The sequence below is a fragment of the Ambystoma mexicanum genome, chromosome 1q (genome assembly GCF_040938575.1).
Source record: "Ambystoma mexicanum isolate Mex_15411 chromosome 1q, UKY_AmexF1_1, whole genome shotgun sequence".
NCBI lineage: Eukaryota > Metazoa > Chordata > Amphibia > Caudata > Ambystomatidae > Ambystoma > Ambystoma mexicanum.
Window position 1 is genome coordinate 831,285,788 of NC_090922.1, and position 23,604 is coordinate 831,309,391.

The following is a 23,604-nucleotide window of genomic DNA, read 5'->3' on the forward strand; positions in this document are numbered from 1 at the left end:
CCTTAATCTGTGGTTAGGCTGGTGTGCATTTGTGAGCTATCTCATGTGCTCTAGCAATTCCTGTAAGGTGGCTCTTCGTTTCTCTGGAGTGGGTGATTGAGAAGTGTTTTTGTTTCTCTTCGTTTTTGAATTGCCATTGTGATGACTCTCACCATTCTCTGGAGGTTGTGTTGCATGTACATATTTCTGTCTGGGACATCGTTTCTTTCTTGAAAGGGGAAGTGTATTTGTGAGCCCCCCTTCTCCTTGAGTCGCTGTAGGAATGTGGTACAGTGGTTCACTCATTCCCTCTCTGCCTCAGGGAAGCTTGGAAAGCTCTAGGAGATGCCAGTCCTCAGCAGGCAATGAAGGAATATGTCACCACTGTGAGGAAACTGGACCCCAACTGGACCCCTCAGGTAGGAATCTCTTGCAGGTTATTCCCGGTAGAGTGCATGAGCTGTGGGGCCGGGGTGGGAAGGATACAGTCAGTGGCTCACTGAGGATCCTTAGTTATGTGTTGGCATGTTCTCCCATTTTCTGATATATACATCTTTGGTTCAGAAATCTTCTCATGTGACCTCCAGTTAAAACACATTGAAAATGCTAGACCCGTATTTTGTGTTGTCCCAGATGCAGGAATGCCCAAACATAAAAAGGCCCGATTTTGATAATTGTTTATTTAATGAAAATAGTATGAGGATGTAATATTAGGCAGTGCTACTTGCAGCACTTCTGAATACAAATCAGTAAGTCACTTTTTCTGCATGACACTTGCCTGCGTGCCACTTTGTATCCCACCAGGAACAAAACAGCATTTATCTGTATAGATAGTTGAATTTGAGATGCCTCCAGGCATTGCGCTCTCTTGTTGTGTATAATTAGCAATGGTTGTGAAAATCCTATTTTGTTCTTTGGTGGTGAAGGGATGTGAGACCATGCTCCTGGAAAGGGGAGTGTGCTTTCAATGTCCAAGAAGATGAGTCTGCGGTAGGATGTGTCCCAGTGATTTAGAAAGTGGGGCTCTGCAACTGTTCCTGATTCCATCTGTTTTTTTTCTTCTCCTAGCAAATGTGAGATAAATGATTAGGCAGAATTGTACTCGATGTGCAGATTAGAACATGTTTTTAGTTAATGCTTTTAGCTACAACTCTGCTGGCTTTCTCTATTGGACAATAACGCTTCCAACACACTGTATGACATTCTCTTTAGTAGTTCAACTGATGTTAGTTGTGCAAAGATAATGACATTGGGCCTCATTCCGAGTACGGCGCTAACCAATGGCGCTATTAACGCCTTGGTTGATGCCGTACCCGGACCGGCAGCGCCTTGGTGGATGGCGGAATTACCGCCCCATTCCAAGGTTGGCGGGGCGGTAATTCCCCATTCACCAAGGCTCTTCCCCATTCCCAAATGAGCCCCCATAGGGCTCAATGGGAATGGGGAAGATGCAAATAACAGTGACCGTTCATTACGGTCACCGGTATTGGCTTGGAGGCCCCTTTGCGCCCTCGACTTTAACACCTGCTCAAAGCAGGCGTTAAGGGCGAGGGCGCAAAGGGAACTCGGAGTATGGCGGTAAGGGATCACCGCCACCGGTCTCGTTACCGGTGGCCGGTATCCCTTACCGCCATACTCGGAATGAGGCCCATCATCTTACAGTGGACAAGACCAATAATGACTGTAGCTAATCAAACTTGCAGACTCTACACAGTGATGGAAACGCTACTATTTTTTTGTGTGTGCAGTCTTTATTTCAACCATATTCTCAGGAACATTTATGTAGCTCGCAGTTGGCTTAGTTTCTAATATTGCACATGCAAATCAACTTATTGAATCAACAAACTAATTTATTTTTACATACCAAAACTTGAACCTCAAAAGCACATGTTCTGAAATGTTATAAGCAAGAAAAAAAACAAATTGTTCCTCATGAACGGATATTCTTTTTCATGGCCTACTCCCAATAATAGCCTAGCCAGATTGTGGTCACTTTGTTGTAAATCGAGAGGTGTGAGATAGGCATGGTATCGAGAGATAGCACAGACAACAAGAATACATCTTTATTGAAGGTTTTGGGTTGGTTTAATGTTTATCTTGCCCTATAACTAAGGTGGTGTTTTCCCAACCTAAATAAACTAAAGAAAATCTGCGTATGTATGTCCAAACCAAAAAGTGGTCTGTGTCAAAACCTATGCTTTCGCTCATGTCTAATACTAAACCCAGTGTAGGGATGTTGTTAGTTAAATAAACGGTGTCCAAAATCAAATATGGAGCTGGCTCCCTTTCCCAAGTTCCGGGTACAGTTCCAGTGTGTGCTTGTTTCAGCTATTTCGCTTAGCCTTTGGGATTCCCTTCCCCCAACTCCAAAACACACTTGTTCTTGACATACAATGGTCCATTCATTTCACAAAGTCCACGAGAGCTCAGGGTCCCTTCCTCAAACTTAATGAACTTGCTCACAATAGTTAATTGGTTCACAATACTCAACAGGAGCTCAGGGTTCCCTTCCCCAAGCACAAAAGCACTTATTTCTTAAAGAGTGGCATTACAATTGTTACAGGTTGGTTGGGGCTCCCTGGTCTTGGCACAGTTGACAGACCGCACGGTGCACCCACTACAGGTCGCGCACCCAGTTGCCCTTGTAGTTTCTTATTTGGTGCCTTAACTACAATCTTACTTGGTTTCTTATTTGGCTTCTTTCTTGCCCAAGCATTTTGTCCAAATATTCACTCGTAGGTGAATCTGAGAGTAAAGAGTTTGAATTTAAGGCGATTTTTGGATTCTCGTATGAGAAGAGGAAGGTTGCAGCACTTGATTGATTGGAAGGGTTTTGGTCCTGAAGAGAGGTCTTGGGAGGTGGCTGAAGATGTCCATGCTCTATTAATTATATCTAAATACCATCGTAGATTTTCTTTGAAGGTTGGCCCTGGGACAGGTCCTTGCGGAGGGGGTACTGTCAGGGACATTAGGTGCCAGGTGGGTAAGTTTGGGCATTATACTAGAGTGGGTGGTGACTTTGGGAACAAAAGGAAAGGATTGTCCGTTTTCCTTAATCTCTTTCCCCAGAGATCTTCCAAGTTCAGTGCTCAAAATGGAGGATTGGGCTTGAACTCGGGCCAAGATGGAGGTTCACAGCAGCTGGGTTCTAATTCAGAATGTTAAGTGCTGATTGTCTATGCTGCCCATTCTCAACTGCCTTTCATCACTTTCCCTTTGTATATGTAGTCAAGTTTCCTTTAGCTCCCCCCAAGGCCTCAAATCTTTGAACTGAATAAATCTGAAGTGGCAAGCAGTTTATGGCGAGAACTTCAAGCAACTAAATTTGCTGGGAACGCAGCATTTTGGTTAAGCTAAGCGCTGTTTGGATCTAATTTGTATCTGGTGTGAAATTGCAGCGTAGCAGTAAGATAGGAAGAGTTTGTGGAGAAAGCACGTATTTTACAAGCTTGCAGAGTCTGCATCTCTTAATCAGCGCAGGCTGTGCTACTTTTCAAGCGTGTGGAAGTGTTTGAAATTACGATTACTAAGGCATTTTGGACACGCGTGTGACCGCGAGTACAGGAGTGTTGGTAGAGCGGCAGGAAAGCAAGAATAACTAATCCCCCGCACTAACGTGAGATGGGGGTTTAGATTCTATTAAAGACAAGGAGGCGATTATTATGCATTCTAATCTTTACTCTGAAACCACAGCAGCAAAGAAAAAACTTTACAAACAAAAAGTTTAAAACAGAACTAAACAGAGTTCAATGTCAATGCAAGGGGGGACTCCCCAATCCATCATGGAGGACAGGTCATGCCCTGCAGGAGGCCAATGAGCAGGGACCCTTCCTTATATAAGTCCATTACTCTAAACCCAACCCCTCTTTCTGTAGCTGTCTTGAACCAGACGTCCACTGCACAGATCAGATGAGAAACGATGAAGGCAAATCCAGCGAAGCTCTCGTACCACGCACTCCATAACTTGAAGCTGTGAGCCACCATCCTGCTCAAAATCTCAACTCGGAGCTGTAAAACAAGCAAGAAGGGTGGGTGGATGGGAAGACCAACAAACCAAAGACTGTTCTTTCTGAAAACATCTGTGTACATGCGTGTCATAACATCATATCATACCCGGGGTGGGTGGGATAATAATCGCCTCCTTGTCTTTAATAGAATCTAAACCCCCATCTCACGTTAGTGTGGGGGATTAGTTATTCTATGACAAGACAGGAGGCTCATATTATGCAAGTTCAAAGCCCTTGCATCCCATTAGTACAACATAATCAATACAATAGACAATGTAATAAAATAATAGGAAAGAAATGTTTTAAATGCTTTCATTAAAACAATCAGCTGACTGCAAGAGAATTGCCCAAGACTAGGCTGCCCCAATAACTGACTCAAAGGCATAGCCAAATCCACTGTAAGAAAAACAGGAAGATGTGCTAAATCCAGCGACCCTACCAGCCACCAAAACCAACTGGTGAAAAGAAGGGAAAACATTGAACAAAGCTATCCTATACTTAACAGGTTAGGAAAAAAAACCCTTCTGAAATAAAACGCATCTGTTGTCCAATCAAACCTTAAAACAGTTAAGCTCACCCCCTCTTTGGGAACCTGGATAGCAAACCAAAGAAAAGAAGCACCCAGCTCTCCTGGAGATAAAGAAAGTACCCCATAGGGGTGAAAGTTTTGTAGGGCTCCCTCCCATGCGTTAAAGGAAGATATTGTAATAGCAACAGAGCATGTCCCATAACTACACTGGGAAAACCAAGTGGGAGCAAAAAGTAATTTTAATAATTTGTAAGAGGAAGGATGACTTCTGGAGACAGAAGCAGAATTGAAGAGAGAGGGGTCACACCTGAGAAGCTGAACCTGTCAAACCGTCAGCACGGAGACCCACAGACCTCCCGCGTTCGCGAAAGGACTCTGCTACCATGACAAAAGGCAGATATTTACCCACCTGACCCCTAAGAGGCCAAACATTGCAAGGAGAAAAATGTATTTTACAACCACTCGTTCCCATTATATTGATATGTAAACTCCTTTGTATATATGCCCGGTGCTTGAACCTTGTTCTCTCCTCTCCGGGTGATAAAACCCCTAGAGGATCAAAAACTAACCGAAGGAGAACTCCTATATTCCAAAGTCTTAGCAAGACTGAAACTGCAAAGAACCGATCGCTAAGCAGTTAAACTGAAGTTGCACACCAGAAGAGGTCTAACCTCTATTTCATCTAATTTGAAGATCCCTGAAGCTCACAGCACCCTGAGCTGGCACCGTATTGCAAAACAAACCCTTGTGAAAACCCAAAGGTCCACCTGCCCTGCAGGTGACCAGGAGAAACAAGTCAGTAACTAAATATATATCCCAGCCCACTGGGAATCGCACTGACAGACACCTTCTGATAGTTTATGTAGAGACGCTGGAACGCATCGTGATAGAGGGTCATAATAATCTGATGGGAGATTAGTATCACTCCCAGACCCCACTATCCCACCGAGGGATATTGAGATTGCCCAAAGGAGGAGGACCCTCCCCACACATCCAAGGGAAAAAACCTTGCAACCCCAGAAGAACGCTACCCTGAGGACCATATTAAAGCCCTGCTGTACACCGCTAAGGGAAAACGAAATACACGCTTGTACTTTAACCAAAAACTTGACCGTGGACGGGTCCCCCTTAGTTTATTGAAATACCAGGAATTAGCGCAAAGGAAAGTAACTGACAGGAGGGAATGCTCAGCGCGAGTATCATGATGCAATCTCCCCCAGGGATGGCGAAAAAAGGAATGAGGGGGAAAAGAACTCTGGGACAAATATCAATGTCCCGTAAATGAAAGGTTGTGCAATAAACCTGGGACCACAGACCCCTCAAACCCTGAGGTCCGAGTCTCTGAATCCGTGAGAGGCTGACTGGCCACTAAGGGAGTCAGGGGAAGGAAAATCAAGCACATAGTTCATAGCAAAACATCACTTATATAGTACTACAACCCTCAGGTATACGAGTGGTGCTTATCACGACAACGAACAGAGTGTGGTGTGAGGTGTTCACTTATCGATCTCAGCAGGATAAAAGACTGATTTAGACCCTTCCCAATTAGGGACCTGTATCCATACGGTCAGCACGGATGTGAAAACCCCAGTCTATCCTCTGCACTGTAGAAATAAAATATGTCTATATATATATATAAATATATATATACCCAATGAAAGAGGTTAATCAACGCTCTTGAGGGTACCGAAGCCTGCTTGAACTCCTCGAGCAGAGGAGAAATAGCAACACCTGTTAGACGGTTAGCTGAACCACAGGCCAAGCCTTGGGGGGGAAATCCCTGGGCAGGCGCCATAAAATCATTATTTGGCAACTCGACTGTTAGATAGCATCAAGTGTTTCCAAACACTTCCTCCAAGTAGAACCTGGTTGCTGAACTTGCCATGCCACACAACTGAACAGTCCCTCTCGAGCTGACCCTGTCTCCACCAATAGTTCCAATAGAATAATGAATGTCCAAAGGGACAAATAGTAAGGGAACACATCCCCCATAAAGAGAGCTTCAAGCCCTGCAGAACTCAATAGAGGCAAAACGCAATCTGTTGGGTGGAGCAATTGATATCGGGAAAACAAACCTAAGGAAAGGACTGAGTTGTCCTGAAACTAACCAAGGTAAAGGGCAACAGAATTTTAACTAAAAAGGCGAGGGTGAACACCAGCGGCTAGAGAGGAAGTTACAACCTCCCACATGGGTCTGTATACAACAACCTCCACACACTCTTTTCTTTAAAGTACTTAATACATAAATAAATATATAACATGTCCAAGAAGAGGGGTACGCCCTCACAGGGGTCTGGACCCCCAGCCCTTATAGAAGCTGATACTTACCGAGCTATGCGGGCTACTGAGCATTCTGAACATGCAAATGTGTTCCAGTCATCACTTAACCCTAGTGGTTATCCAAAGTACACTGAGTAAGTGCGTCTCAACTGCTCACCCTAGCAGGGTGTGGCAACCAGCAGTACACGAGGGAGTTCCTCGCAGTAGAAACCAGGCAAAGCCTGAAAACCAAGCAGGTTATGGCGTGCTTACAGAAAGACAATGACCTCTGCCATATGCAGCACTGAAACAAAGTTGCCAACCTTAAGGGAGGAAAAACACTGAGCAAGTGCACCTCCAACTGCTCGCCCGAGCAGGTCGTGATAACCAGCAGTACACGATGGGTAACCTCGCATTAGCACTCAGGCAGAACCTGAACCCGAGCAGGTTATGGCACAGCAACAGCCATATGCAGCACGCAACAAAGTTGCCGACTGTAAACGAGGAATACACTGAGCACGTGTACCTCAAACCGACCACCACAGCAGGGTGTGGAACCAGCAGTATACGAGGGGCCACCTCGCAGCAAAAAGCACACAGGAAAAACCTGCCACCGAGCAGGTGACGGTACCCCTCCAGGGAGAATATTGACATCTGCCCCCAGCCGCACGTAAACAAAAAACTGCCAAGTTTAAGGGAGGAATACACTGAGCCAATATACCTGAAACCGCGCACCCCAGCAGGGTGTGGAAAACCAGCAGTAGACGAGGGGTTAACCTCGCAATAGAACTCAGGCAGAATCTGAAACCGAAATAGGGTATCGCCCCTACAGTGAAGGCAAATCACCCATGCCCTGAGTAGCACTGAAATAAATAAATAAAAAGCAGCAGAATGGCAGCGTATGAGGCTCTTCAATAGGCGAACTGGCGCAAATATATAGGCTGAAATTATCGATTAAAACAGTACATAAAATATCTATTTTTAAATATATAAATACACACATGTCAATACAAATAATAAAGGTATAAATGCACATCCATATGTGTACACTGCCAATGGTGGCAGCGAACCCAGGTCCTCTGCATGGAAAACCATTAACCTTCCCTTTGAGCTATGTCGCCTGTGCGCTGCAACAGAAGCCTTTCTGAACCATAAACACATAATATATATATATACTAAAAAATAATAGCTCAAAACCAAGAAAACATGGCCTTTCAATGTAAGAGAGGGGACAGCAGCACGTAGTGGAAATGCTCATGGAAGAGCTCCACCAACGAAATGAGGGCCTAGGGAACTGCCTCCCAGCCGGGTCCTAGCATGCCTGCACCTGAATCCAAACGCGAGCAGCGTCTAAACGAAAAACACACACGCGATGCGTTTTAATTTGGCATGTATATATAGCGCTACGAACCCGCAGGTATCTGAGCGCTGCTTATATTACCCACGGTGTGTGGTGCTCATTTATCAAGCTTGGAAGGAGGAAAGAATGAGTTCGGCCCTTCCGGGATTCGAACCTGTGTCAGCAGGCTCTGCACCTATGGCAAAGCGAGCGCTCTACTCGCTGCGCCACCTTACCATCCCTGTGAAGGGAAAAATGAAAGAATATGGAGCCGCATTAGAGACGTGACGTGACACGCGTCAGTAAGAAGCTGAGCTTCTAAAACAGACCGCGCGTGTCACCAACCAAGCATGTGTGCAACGCGCGCTGCCTCCGGGGACTGGAGGCAGCCGCACACGGAGAACCAGCCTTCCCCGAAGGGAAGAATTTCCATGAACACGTGGGCAATGCGCGGCGACTCCAGGCTGCACCAAAATAAACAAACATTCCTTGAGGGGAAAGAAAGATAAGCATTTTCTAGGGACACGTGGGCAAGGCGCGCTGGCTCCGGGGACTGGAGGCAGCCGCATCAAGATAAACAAACTTCCCCTGAGGGGAATAAATTCCACGTGTCGCCGCCTGAGTTTAATGAGCAGGCGAAGCGACTGAAAATATCAGCGCTATAAATCACTTTCAATACATAAAGTAACAGAAAATAACATTCTAAACTCTATAAATTCCACACAAAGGTAAGAACTAGGAGGAGTAACTTAGCTGTGGATTTCAGCAGCAAAGAAAGAGGGGTTGGGTTTAGAGTAATGGACTTATATAAGGAAGGGTCCCTGCTCATTGGCCTCCTGCAGGGCATGACCTGTCCTCCATGATGGATTGGGGAGTCCCCCCTTGCATTGACATTGAACTCTGTTTAGTTCTGTTTTAAACTTTTTGTTTGTAAAGTTTTTTCTTTGCTGCTGTGGTTTCAGAGTAAAGATTAGAATGCATAATAATCACCTCCTGTCTTGTCATAGAATTACTAAGTGAAAGTTTATGTGGAAATCAGCTGACATTTCTCTCCGTCGCGTTACTTTTTATGAGTGCGAAGGTAGAGAGAAACAAAGCCGCGTTACGTAGTTACTAATGTACTGCGATCGGCGGAGTTTGAGCGTAGAAGCTCGTTCATGTAATAGCGGGTCACTAACTGTTGCTGCGCTACTAAGTTTAAAATGAACTGCTACTGACGGCGTACGAGTGAGAAAGCTCGTAAATGTTTTTTGTTGTACTCTGTTGCAGCCGCGTTACTCAGTTAACTAATAAACTGCTACTGGAAGCGATCGAGCGTGATAAGCACTTAAATGTTTAAACCATGCAAGAGCAATTTAGCAAGTGAACATACCCAGAAACTGTGACTGTGCACTGCGTTATCAAGCAGCACCGGCTTGCATACAAACGTAATTGTTTTCCTTTTCTGAGTGCGCGCATGCATGCAAAGGTGTGAGGCAGCCCCTGAGAGATATCTGGGATACGAAGTCTTCAAGTGTATATTTTGAGTTTTGGGTATTTAGGTTCTGTTTAAATGGCAAGAAATTGAGTTTCAATAATAGTATTAGTTTACACCTTTGGAACAAAGGCAAAGTAAAGACCTGAAAAGAGAAAAGCATTATTCCTAAATGGTATTTTGAAATATGAAATCTTCAGAGGCAATGTTACTAAGCTGTTAATGATTTCAGCATTCTGACTATTTGAATGTGAGAAAGCCTGGTTGAGGATTAGTCAACAGTAAGAAGTTTATTGAGAGAGACCGAGTTTTGAAATAAAACTGAAGTTAATTTCAATTACAAGAGTAAACTATTTAACAAAATCATCTCCTCCAGGCTTTTCGTGGAGGGGTCAAAGGTATTGGGTGTTTGATTGGAAGTATTAATAATTTGAACATAAAAGTGTATTGTACATTAACCCTTTAAACTCCTATACAGGGAGCACGTGAAGTAGGCAAAGAAGTCAGAAGAGCTCCTGTGCCGTTTGTTGTTTTGTCCCATTTCCCCTTTCTCCCTCTAGCTGAGCTGATCTCAGCAGCTGGTGAGGAACTGTGGGGTACAGCAGCTCCTACGGAAAGCTTGAAGAGGACATGACATACCACTTTTCATATAGTCTATTTTGTCGGCTTCCACTAGTAGAATCTTTCTCCTTTTAACAGGTTTTCCAGATCAAGCTTTTGCTCAAACTTCTCTGCTCCCCCCTTCTGTTTTCTAGCAGCTCTTTATCAAGTTCTTGTTTGTAATACTTTCAGTTCACATTCAATTGTTCATATGCGTATGATTTCCTTATATGACAATACTCTGTTACCTAGTTTCCATATGGTCCATTGCTGGCATCACATTTGTGTATTCTCTCGTTGTCTCTAGATCAGAGACTTTCAACAACGTGCCAGCTGAATGCGACCACTCCAATATGATGTATTTCATCAGCAACCTTTGTTGGCTCGCGTACCGGGCTTCTTGCATTTACTTGAAACTCACTGGTCGCGTTGCTGGATATCACAACGTATGTGCTCACACGGCACCTGAGGTCAGGGTCTCACCTCCTGCCCTTCAGACACTCCTGGGTCGGCTTCCTTGCCCAGGAGAACAAGCACTGCTCTGCCACAATGAAGGGACCGACATGCCACACAGTTCGCTTCTTCCGACCTCGTAGGTTCGCTGGAGACACGGCTCCCTCGCCACGCTTCTGAAACCTGCTTTACTCTGCAACCTTTAAGGGTCTCTGCGCCCCGCTCTCCACAGGCTCATCACTTGCTGGACTGTACTACCTGCTGCTCTCTCCTGACTGACTTCCTTCTGCTGTGTACTCCACCTTTTATACATTTGAACCCTGTCAAGGGGTTTCAGGTGTGTGTCCTTGGCCTCTTTTGCCTGGTCATAGTTAAGACAATGAATGGGACATGCCTGACCTTCATTTCTGTATTCCTCCACATCCCTCTTCTTTGTCCCAGTACTAGAATGGTGTTTTCTATGGGAAGTGTGCATTCTTCTTAGAGGCTTCTTCCTCTTCTCAGTACGTTTTGAGGACTCATGGGGTAGAATAGGACATTAATGAATTTGGGGTATAGGTGTGCACAGAAAATTATTACTAGGATAATATTTGAATTCCTAGAATAGTCTGGCTTCAAGATTCCTGTCTTTAAATAAAATGTAATTCATGTTTCAGGTGCAGGCGGGCTGACGTTGCAAGGCCACTTGGGACACAAAATTGAACAAAACCAGAACTGTGTATTGCTACCCAGTAAACCCAAATGCACTCCTAATGAAACTAAGGTTCCAATGTTAATTCGTTAGCTTTCTGATAAAAATTTAGCCCGTAGGGGCTCTGATTTGTGCAAATGAATTCATAAATTCTCCTTCTAAATTAGAGTGGTTATGCCATACAATTTTCAACACGTCTTACAATAAACAATGTGTATTTCAATAGATCCTGCATACAAATCAATATCCAGAGAATCATTTTTTTTTAATTCTCCAACCTTAAACAATATCAAATTTACAATCTGATTGTACATTTACATAACACTTCTAACGTAAAAAGAACATGACAGTAAATACACAATTATTTAGGTGTTTACAAAGATCATTAGATACATCTGTCTCATGGGATGGTCAACTCCCACCAGGGAAGCCCTTTGTAAATTTAACAAATAACCGACGCGTTTCGGATCAAAGATCCATCTTCAGGGTGGAGAGTTCACTGTTCCTATACAAGGTAAGCTTAATGTTGGGGAAAATTTCCTTAATTCTGTTCCTGTGGAGAATTCAAATGGACATATATTTTAGTTTTAGCTTAAAGTATGGTAAACCTGAAGAAAACGGAAAAGGGAGGCAAATGCCACTAACCTCTCCCAGGGGGCTGGTGAGGTCCGAATTTCGACCTATCCAAAATAAAATATGAAAATAAGGTACTTACTTTGCTTATTTTCATATATTTATTTTTATTTACTGCTCTATGGGTGTGCTACATGTTGACTGGCAAACGTGCTTCCATACCTAGTCAGTGTCTGGCTTAGTGCTGGCGATGTTTGCTGTATCCATTTCATTCTACCTTATTGCGCATTGTTCAGCTGGCGCTTAGTGTGGCACCATTTTAGATTACTACTGCTATGCTTTGGATTACCTGCTCCACAATTGGTGGCGCATGACAGTAGTCCCATTCGCACTGGAATTTCTGTGGACATATATGACATCAAAAATGTACACGGTTATTTGTACGGGGTAATCTGATGGATGCTGGGGAATAACTGAATTAATTAAGGTGGATGGAAGAATTGCCACAAATTCGATTGGGAAATGTGCTTTGAATTGTTCTACTTAACGTTGAGGACTGGCTACAATTATAAGCTTCCCACCTGCAGTTGTTTTATCTCATGTTGCTTGCTGAGGTGTAAATCTTGCGTGCCACCTGCCATACCACACGCACTGGAGGAATTTCCACAGATTTCATAGGCTGCCGTCACAACCTCATCCACCAGCTTTGTCGATGTCCGTTGCTGATCATAAAACCACTGTGGAACAAGTATATTATTGTTGATCATTGGCAGTTCATTTCCTTCAGAGCACCATCATCAAGTAAATAATCTTATGAATTTACCAGTATTTTGCTGCTGCATTTTACACATCCTTTATTGGACAATGTCAGACTGCTGGCTTTTTGTTGTCCACAAATCGGTATGAATGATAGCCAGTGATACTAATTTCTCAGTGTAGCTGCACGAGTTTCTCTCACTACAGCGTTTTGCTAGTCTTTTGCTGCTGGGTTTTTGAATCTTCAGCGGAATTTCTGTTCCAGTTACAACTTGAAGCTATGTGTTATGTTTTGTTTTTGTAGCTTAGATTCCTGACATTTGGATGCCGTTCTGGCACTTCAGGTCCTTAACAGACGTGTGGAACGGGAACAAGGTCGCTTTTACTGAATTAGTGATGTGAGGCAGAGTGGAGAAACCGTGCGCTGCTGTCATTAAGCATAGAACTGTGCGCAGATATGCGTTTTGCTGGTTAATATCACCCTGTGTTCAAATTGCTTGATGATGGTGGGTACCTGGCGACAACATCTAAGCCTGCATAAGTCTAAGCCTAAATATACTTTGGCATGTTGGTTATGGTGAAGTGTTTGTAGTGTGAAGATCAGTGAGAATAGGGAAAAGGATGCGTGTGATTTTCTTTTTTGTGGTGTGAGTGGTGGGTGCCTGTGTCTATAGAGATGGGCATTGCTTGGTGTGACAAATTGGCTTCTTCGCTGCAGGAGTAAAAGGATGACCAAGCGCCTACTCAGCCCTCGCACTTTTACAATCCAATCATAAAGGTAAAACAGGCACTGTTAAGAGATATTCGTAGTAACAAGAGCCTAGGGAAGGCTATACTCTCAAGGGGTGTGAATGTGATCAGTAGAAACCCAAATATCAAAGTAGAACCATACAAAATAAAGTAATGTCCAATCAAGGTTCACCACATGCAATAATGACCAAAGGGGGGTGGGGGTAAAACCACTACACAACCTACCCCTATAGAAAGAACACTGATATGCAAGATGCAGCACTTAGGTTAATTAGACTGGGGGAGGGGGATGGCAAAAAAAACATGTCCTGTTGGTTCAACGCAGCGAACCAGGCTTATTGGTGCTCAGCGGTTTGATTTGGTTCGAAATGCAGCAATTGCAGTAGTTCAGCGGCAAGCAGATGTCGAAGCAGGGTGGAACAGAAGGGTGCGGCAGTTCAAAATATTACTTGAGCGATGCATGTGGAAATTACTAGGTTCGATGTTCGAGATTCAATGGTGGTCGAACTGGAGAACACCAGGGCCCTTTCGATCGTCGACTGCAGTGGCGATAAAAAGCGGGGTTGTTCGACTAAGGGTTGAGCGATGCAAGTGCAGTGATACATCTTGGTTCGAGCTTAGGTAACGACACACTTCAGCTTGCACTGTACTGTGGCAAAGTGGTTTGAACAGGCGGCACTGCGATTCAAAAATTGGCGAGTGCCAAAGGCATTTGCGAGTGTCCTGTTGGTTCGAAACTATGTTGAACCAGCTTGAATCATGGCTCGCAGCAGTTTGACAGAAAAAATGCAGTAATCCTGGCTGTCTTGACTCTCAGAAGCTCGAAGTCCCACTCCATGGTCTTGGGTGCAAGAGCTGTCCTTTTCTTGGGCTGCCAGACACTGGGAGGTTGGCACACAGGGGTCCTTCAGCACAGTGATCTCCTGGGTCCCAGTGTTTCTGGAAAGGCTGAAGGTCTTGCTCCAGCAATATGTCACCCCCATTGTGCCCTGTGGAGGGTCGGGGTGCAAGGCTTGCCTCTGACTTGGAACACCTACCTTCACCTCACATCTCGTGGACTTTGTGGATGTGGGAGACTCTTTCTTTTAAAGGCAAAAGTTCAGAGGATTGGACTGAAGCAAGCCTGCTTTAGGTGGGGCAGTCGCTGCCTTGGAATAAGTGGACTTTGCCTTCTGACATCACACACAAAGTGCTTTGTGCTACAGCAAGTGGGGGGGGACTGGAATGAAAGATGGAGGCAGAGATAAGCAAGATGTCAAAACCTTCCGCTGAAAGGAGCTCTCTCTGTCTACACTAAACCACCCCATTCACTTCTTAATTAAATCAAGGACCCTTTTGGTATGCAGCACCCAGGTGTGAGGCTGCTCCTTTTGTGAATGGCTGTGCCCTTTGATTCCTGTTTTCCCAGGACAGCTTCTTGTCGAGTTCCCGTCTCACTGGGGACAGGGTTATTTGCCATCACAAAGAGGCAACCTCCAGTGGTGCAGTCTTACTGGGATTAGCGAAGATAGACTGACTGTTCCACAGCTGAGCTGGGCTCACAGGGCTGACGCATGTGATACCAAATTGATGTGGCAGTGATAATAAGAACCAATGCCATACACTATATTTCTAACTCAGTGTGGCTCATATTTCAATTTTAACTTGCCACCAGGACAGTATACTCATAATTATAGGGTTTTAGAACAGAGGTGTATGTCTTAAATGCATCCCTTGTGCTGCAGAGACTTGGCTGTCACTGCAGCTGTCAAATTGGGCTCCTATGACCTCTGAACCTGCTCTGTGCCACTGGAGAGCAAGCGCTGCAGATTAGGCTACTTGTGCTGCAAGGCACAGGTGTACACAATGCTTTTGGCATGGAGATTATGAGAGGGTAATCTGATTAGCACGTTACCCTTTCTGACATGCAATTACCCATATCAGTTTATAAGTTTAATAAAAAGCAATGTGTCACAGTTGGGGGAGGGGGGTTGTGATTTAAATTGAAATATTAGTCACAAAATAATTCCTTAAATTCACATTGTCGCAAACCTAGCATGACATTGCAAGCATCGCATATGTTTGCAAGTTTCCCATCATATGCTACTGAATAACAAGACAAAACATTGCTATTGGATTGATGTGAGGGTCCATGTTCACATTATCAAGGCGCGAATGTCCAAAACTGGCTGTGAGCAATAACAGTGGGAGGTTTGACTGTGTCATAAAATATTTGCAGATAGAATAGAAATTTTTATTTTTTTATTGTAAATATATTTTAGTTTATAGCAAACTTCAATTTACATTTATCATATAGTTTTATCATCATCATCATCATATTCTGTTCATACATCTCCAAGAAAGAGGAAAAGAAAAAGGAGAGGAAATAAAGCCGATGTCTACATCCTATAATTCTGGCATCAGTTGTAACTAAATCATCAACGCAGAGGTATAAGTTCATTACTATTTTACCAGTATGTTGTGAAAGTAATCAATTGCTGAACATGTTAGCATGAAGTTCCTGCCTGATAGCAGATTCTGCCACCATTTGTCCATATTGCCATTTAACGGGGCAAATTTGCCTAGAAAGTGACTTCTTTGGAGTGCAGACCTTCACATTCAGCACCCGGATGTTTAAGCGACTCCACCTCCCTTCCGCAAAATCAACATTGGTTGTTGCCTGTATCTGACTGATGTTTCAGAACCAACATTTCCTTTGTCGCATATAAGTTTAAACGTAGTCTCAAAAATTGGTCTCAATGGTATCTGGACGGAAATCTTTCTAGATACTTTGGAAGGAATTTCAATGGTCTAGCTTCTCCACCCAGGTTTAAGGTTGTCACACATTTGCATCTTTTGTTCTGCGTAGCTATCCAGTCACTAGCTAGCAATTATTTCTTTGCCGTGCATGCATTTGTTAGCAGAGTTGCTGTGTCGAAATTGGCAGCGGCCAATTGTTCATTTAACTTCATAGTCCATCTTTTAAGTAGCCCTCTAGATGGTTTCTCCAATTTGGGAGCCAGAAGCTGATATGGCGTTGCTGCTGGCACTAGGCAGTATTTTTCTCCACATCATGATCGATTTCCAGAGAACTACACAAAATAAAGATTGCAGACCAAGTTGGTATCTAATTGATGTAATGTGGACGCCTCTTGGGAGGCGCAACACTTTCCGCCAGAATTGGCCTTCGAGAACTCTTCCCAAATGGCTCTCCCGATGTTTAATCCAGCCTCACTGCCAAATGTTATTGTCGCCATCACCTTTTGGCGATAAAACATAATGATTGGTTTCACAGTACATTTGCCATAGGCGGCTTGTCTTTTCATTCCTTGTAAGGCTAGGTTTTTCATTCGGATTTTTAGATCTTGTGTCCATTGCCATTCTCGCAATGATTTATTAAAGACGATACCCAAATACTGGATTGAGTCGACTTTTTCAAGTTGTGCCCCTGCTACGTACCACTTGAACTGTTTTCCTTTTTTACCTTTTGTACCAAAGGCCATGATTTTTTTATTTGGCCAAATTGATTTGTAGATTGTTATTTTTTCGATAAGTTGTTATTTTGTAGATAAACCACAAGGTCGTGTAGTAGCCTCTCGAGGCCACTTTGCGTGGTGTCCATCAACACGAGATCGTCTACGTAGATGGCCCACACAATTTGTTGACTGTTTATGGTTGGAGGAAAAGAGTTGGTATTCTTGAAGGCCTTTTGCAGATCGGCCATATAAAGCTTAAATGGGAGTGCGGCAATTGGGCAACCTTCCTTGACCCCCTTCTCTGTTTTGAGGTTGGTGGAAAGATCTCCTTCAGTCTCACTCTTATAGAAGTGTTAGTATGGAGAGCCTTAATTGACTGTAGCAGGTCCGGTGGACAATAGCAGTGGTCTAATTTTTTCCACAATGTGTCTCGATTTACATTGTCAAAAGCTTGACCTAGATCGATGAAGGATAGGAAAAGATTCTTCCCATTCTTCATCGCTTCAAGTTTAATAGGACTAGATTGAATTCAACCCCTACTCCTTTGGTGAATCCCGTCTGCCTGGGGTCTACAATTCCTGCCTTCTCCGCCCATCGGGCTAGTCGTTTTTCAATCGGACAGTAGTTGTTCGGGTCACATCGATCACCTTTTTCGTATATAGGAACAACTACCGCTGACTTCAAGGATGAAGGGATTTTTGCTGAGGCACCAATACGTTTGAACAGAATTTGAATAAATGTTGGCCACTGTTCTTTTTTAAGGTTGTTACTCAGCCTGTCAGGTCCAGCTGAACCTGAATTTTTCAATTTACTTATTGCCTCCAAAATGTCAGGTCGTCTTGTTTCTACTGAGCATGATATTTTCAATTTGCAGGTAGTTTTAAATTCAGTCGTGATGGGAACTTTAAAGAAAGCATACCTATGCCTTTCCCATTCATCTGCATGGATGCAATTTGTCAAGTGTGTCTGCTGCGCTAAAGAACCTTCATTTAGAATGGTCCATGTATCTCTGCTATGCTTGGTAAAGATAGATTTTAGCATAATCTCTTCCTCTCTCCTAGTCACGTAGCATTCTGAATGCAATTAACCAGTTCCGATATTTTTGTCAGATTTATTTTATTGCGCTCCCTGGATTTAAGTTATTAGATTTTATCAGTTTAATGTCATTTCTCATTTTTTTTTTTTTTTTTGCTGCTACTTTTTTACTAAATGGATATTTTGCAATTTGATGCTCAACGCGAAATCCACTTTTCGTTGTTTGGAACTGTAATAGAAGGGACACATAGTTTACTGCTCCGCACACATCATTGAGTGCTGCGAGTTCCTCACACATTGTCTCAGTTTCTGTTCTATTGAACCGCAGGCAATTTAATTCTGGATTTATTTGCAGATTACTTCCATAAGAGCTTGAGTATGGGCAGGTTTCGGTTATCCAGGTTAATTTGAGGGTGTCATGAACATTATTAGTCATCCTTACTACTTCAAAAGCTTTTATTATAGGAATGACGTTTTTTGAGGCCCAAATGTAGTTGATTGTTTTATGACTACCATCCCTATGCCACGTCAGGCGTGTAGGAATTTCACCTGAAGAGTTCTCGTTTAACATCTCAAAGTTCCTGGCAGTCAATTCCTGTTCCCAGCAACGTCCTAGTTCAATGTGTTTGCTGAGTGAATTGGAGTGTACTGTTTATTATCACACTATTCTGATCGAACCAACAAAGATTTAAATTGCCACAAATAATTATTGTTAAATCCGCATAGATGCAGATACATTCATCCATTTGCAGCGTTATTGCTGAAACAAATTCTTTTGTTGCAATCATGTCCGGGTTCCAGTCCGTGTTTATAATTGATAGGTGCTTCAGTTTGCTGTTCATAACACTCTCTATTTCAATGACCGTACATTGGACAAAAAGATTAGGATTTGAAGATTTTACAATTTTCCATTCTGTGTTGTTTTTGATCAACATCAGGAGGCCTGAGAAGGGACAGCCCAACTGACCCTTCCCTGCAGCATTGAGTAGTGTTGTGTAGCCATCACAAACTGGTGGTTCACGTAGCCAGGTCTCTTGAAGACAGATAATTGAATGGCATCTTTTGTCCAATCCTCCTTCACAGAGAAAATGCCGAAAACCCTTAGTGTTCCATGATATCAATGAACATTCCTTTGTTGCAGGCTCATGTGGACGCTACTGGTGAGACGGCCAGTTTCCTTTTGCAGGCACTGTTTCTTTTATTGGAGCCACTTCACGCTCATTTGGACCTTGTCCGCATTTACTTCTTTCGTTTTTCCTCTGCAGGAGAGTTTGTCTCTGCTCGTTCTCAGATGCCCCTCTGTCAAGAGATATTTTTGCACTCTGGCTTTTTCCCTCATGAGGACCATTTTTCTCACAATACTTAGTCAACTCAGTACCAAAAGAGAGCAGAGCATTACTAGCAGATATTGAAGTACTTTCAATCAGAGGTGAGTGGATATGCAAAATGACCCAATCTGATCATTGTTCTGACATGTATTCCACAATGTCAATGTCCTCCGTCGTAATTGTTCGTAATGACGGGACTGAGTGGAGCAATTTCAATATATTATAGCTATTCATATTTACTTGGTTTCTTGGCCCAGCAATATTTTCAACTTGCAATTTCCGCTTAGAGCTTGTTAAATTCTTTCCATGAGTGGTTACTGCTGCTTTCATATCTCCTTTCCCCAGCGTCTGTGCTGCAGTATACTTAGGATTACATTTTAAAGCCTTCACATCTGCTATATTGTCATCTTTTATGTAGTGGACTTTTCTCCGTTTTTCGGGAGAAGGTGATCTATAAGGCCTTTGCGTACACGGCACGACGCAAGCTGGGACAGGATGTCTTGACGGTTGCTTGTTGGACTCCTCTTGTGATTTTTCTTGTTGATGTCCAATTTGCTCGGCCACTCTGTCTTCATAAGAAGAATCGTCCACTATATTTTCCGATGTTTCTGAATAGGTTGAAAGATTTGCCAAGTCTTCTGATGTAAACCAGTGTGTATCATTATACTCTTCTTCGTCAATTCTCTGGTGTTTTTTTTGGAATTTCCACTCATCTGTAGCGTTTCAGTTTGTCGAGGGATAGTCGTCGTTGGATGAGTTATTTTTTTCGGTTTTGCCAGTTGAGTGCATTGCTCAAATAAAGCTATCGGTGTAAGGGTAGTTAAATCCCGAATGAAAGCTTTCGAGCCATTTGATGTTCTTTTCTTATTTGCAGAAGTTGTAGCATTCTGTGTTTTCCTTGAGTTTGTCGGCGCATTTTTGCTCTTTTGGCTAGTTACCTTCGAAAAAGTTGTTAGATCTTTTTGCAAAGATGTCAAACGTTGACGTTTGCTTAATCAGATCAACAAAAGGCGGAGGTGGAAGTTGCTGAGCTCTTTTGCTTCTTGTGCTCGACTCTACTCTTTGTTTTTCATTGGTGAATTCTCTGTTAAGCGTTTTTTTTTTTGGGGGGGTTTTCAATGGCAGATTTTGAGATGCCTCTGTTTCTGGTATTCGCTCAATATCAATTGTGAGGGAAGGTTGAAATTGTAGATTCACTGTCGTTGGTGCCATATTACTGGGAGCACCGATTTCAAGAGTTTTCCACTCTTTCCCTGGAAGCCCTTGTTTTTTCAATTTTTCTGCTGTCTCCCAGGGTTCTTCACAACACCAGTACTGGCAGTTACATCTTCATCTAGTTCAGCTGTCGCAATCTTAACACAATGACACTGACAGCTGGTGCTTTTTGACAATGTTTGGTAAGGATTATGTCGTATCCATTTAGTACATTCCAGTACTGCCTCCATTAACTCAGTTTTCCCCTCAATCTCATTTCTTGTTAAGTCGCTTATTCTGTTGCGGCACCTCAAGGACGACTCAGCTTCAAAATCTAGCCTTTGTTGTATTTGATTAGAAAAGGTTTCTAGAGATGAGATTTTTGCGTTCATTACTCCACGCAAGGACACTTGATCTTTTATAGTGTCATTTAAGGTTTCTTACACTTTCCAAATGGCAGCATTCCCGTTGTAGTCGGAGCCAACACATTATATGTTTGCATGCTAGTCGCAGGTGGGTATAAACCCAGCTTCTCTGATTGTTGACTTTCAGCATTAGAAGCGGGTAATTCGGTTCTTTCTCCGGTTCTTGTGAAGTTGAACGGAGGGAAATTGGATATGTAAGATTAGCTGTAGAATCTGTCACATGTTGCATACTTGGCTGCCTTCTTGGTTTAAGCACTAGGAGCGTTGTTCTTTCTTGAGTGAGAGGTGTCAATAGTGACTTGTCTTTGTGCAGAGTACTTGGCAAGACGTGGTTGTGACTTCAGCCATTCGGATCTCTCTCGCACCGTTCATCAGGTGTCAGGACCTCAGTTTGGTGGGAGTTAAGTCGCATTAACTGACAGTCCCGATGGCCACTGTTTCAAAACTGGCATCGAGCTGAGCCCTTAGATGGGCAAAGTCGGCCTTGAGGCATCTGGTTAACCATGCGTCTCCCTGGGCCAGATTATCCTACTTGCTAATTGGGATTGGGAATGTCGTTTCAACTTGATTTAATCCAAATGGGCAATTTGTAGTCTGTATTTTAAAGATTGGGCAATTTAGTACTTCAGTATGGGCTGTCATCGGTGTAGGGGAGCTTACATCCGGCTGGTCGACTTGGCCCATACAATTTGAGGTTCTGTCCCTGCACAAGACTTACTTGTGGCCTCGGCAACATCAAGGATGAATCTTTGATTTGTCTACAAGAATGGGCTATCTCTGTTAGAACAGGTAGTTGTTCCTGATAATCGATTTGCACTGTTGATGCAAGTTGCACTACGAGTGGTAGTGACCGGTCTCGGTTTCCATGTAGTGCCATATCAATGTTCTTTAGGTGCGTTGATTGTTATTTAGTTAAACTATCCGTTCGATTAGCTGGGGCATTTTTATCTGGGCCAGCTGAGTCGCCTAGATCAGCATAGGCAGCAGTCATTGTTGATATTCCGTTTATCATTCAACATACTCTCTAGGAGCTCGGCATTGGTGACATCAGTATTTTCCTTCATACGATCCGTTTGAAAATTCTTGTTCATGGTGTCAGCAAGGGCAACCAAAACAGGTTCAACCGGCATTGATTCGATTGACTCGCTTACCGAGTCCTGAGCGTCGACAAATTCAGAGTTAACTTGGTCATTCAGTGTATTCAATGGAGTTGGCATTTTTATCATTGCAGTAACTTTGTTCGAAGGACGACAGTTTGCTATTGAAGTTACTGGCGTCAGACTGTCTTCGTTATTTACTATTGGAGACTCGATTTTCCACATGTCTCTCATACTCCTCATGCACATAGTCAGCCCGCACAGTCTAGCTTCCTCGCGGTTCGATTTCATTGTCGCAGCGCGATTTTTACCTCGTGAGTGGACTGGAGCTTGCCATAACTTCCTGCTCGACTGTGTACCAATAATTAGTCAAATTTATTTTTTTATTTGTACGTGTGTCAACAGCAAATGTGGAGCAAATATGGAAGTGTACAACTCTTACTCTCACCTTGTGCTCCTGGAACGGTCACCAGGACAAAGCCAAAACAAGAGCAGGTGCTGTCAGCAGGCTTTGGGCGGCTTATGAAACTTCGAGCTGCTCAGGGCTGCCTGCGTAATGGCCTTGCTCAGAGACACTCAAGAGCCGCGTTCCTCTCTGAGCCCGGAGCCAAGAAGCATGGGACCAGGAGCCTCCCTCCTCGCTAATCGGGTCGAGCCAACAAAAACCCCAACGAATACAGCAAGGCTCCGATTGCGTGGGTTATCGATTGTGGCGAGGCTCCGGCAGCTCCAGCAGCAATACACTGCAGTGATTGGAGGGTCCAAAGATCTGAGGAAAGGACAACACAATTCGTGAGTTTTACCGGAGAGCGTGGTGCATAGGGCAGAAATACTTTCTTGTGTCCTTCTCATAGAGTGTAAAATGGGTTAACCTAAGGCACGTGATCATCTCTGTATGATAACCAACATGTGACCACTTCATGAGGAAGCGATCATCCCAAGTGTCATTTCGCATATTGCAGGAGAAATGTATTCATTAGCAAAGCAACTATGGACCCTTTTATTCCTTGTGTCTGACTTTGAAATTGGAACCTAGTGAGAGTTAAGGAGCTAAAAACATGATTTCACCACCCCCTCCACATGCCACAGTCAGTGAACATAATGTACAAGCAGGTTATTTGGCCTTGTTCTTTCTATTGAAAGAGGTTCCCTCCCCTCTTCTCTCTCTCTCCCCGCCCCCACCTCTTCTCCTACCCCTCCCCCTCTTATCTCTCCTTCCCCCTTCCTGGCCCTCCCCTTTCTTCTCCCTCCCTCCCCACCTTCTCTCTCCCTCCCCACTCTTTTCTCCCTATGTTCCCCCTCGTCTTCCCCCTCCCTTCCCCCTCTTATCTCTCCCTCCCCCTCCCTGGCCCTCACCCTTCTTCCTCACTCCGTCCCTCACTCTTCTCTCTCGCTCCCTGCCTCACTGTTCTATCTCTACCCCCCTTCCTGGCCCTCCCCCTTCTTCTCCCTCCCTCCCTCCTTCCTTCTCACTCTCACCCTCCCTCTCATCTCACTCTCCCTTCTCTCACCCTCCTTCTCTCTTTTCTCTCTCACCCTCCTCCCTTTTCTCTCACCCTCATTCTCCCTTCCCTCTCACCCTCCTTTTCCCTCTCACCCTCCTTTTCCCTCTCACCCTCCTTTTCTCTACACTCTCACCCTCCTTCTCCCTTCTCTCTCA

General features: G+C 43.8%; 1 protein-coding gene across 1 annotated transcript in view; it reads left to right on the top strand.

The window, feature by feature from the left end:
• Positions 1–23,604, top strand: part of ACBD6 (acyl-CoA binding domain containing 6) — a 1,145,790-nt gene that overhangs the window by 49,388 nt on the left and 1,072,798 nt on the right. Inside the window, exon 3 of the mRNA XM_069641451.1 lies at positions 302–398. Coding sequence (XP_069497552.1) covers positions 302–398 — 97 coding nt within the window. The remainder of the gene's footprint in view (positions 1–301; positions 399–23,604) is intronic.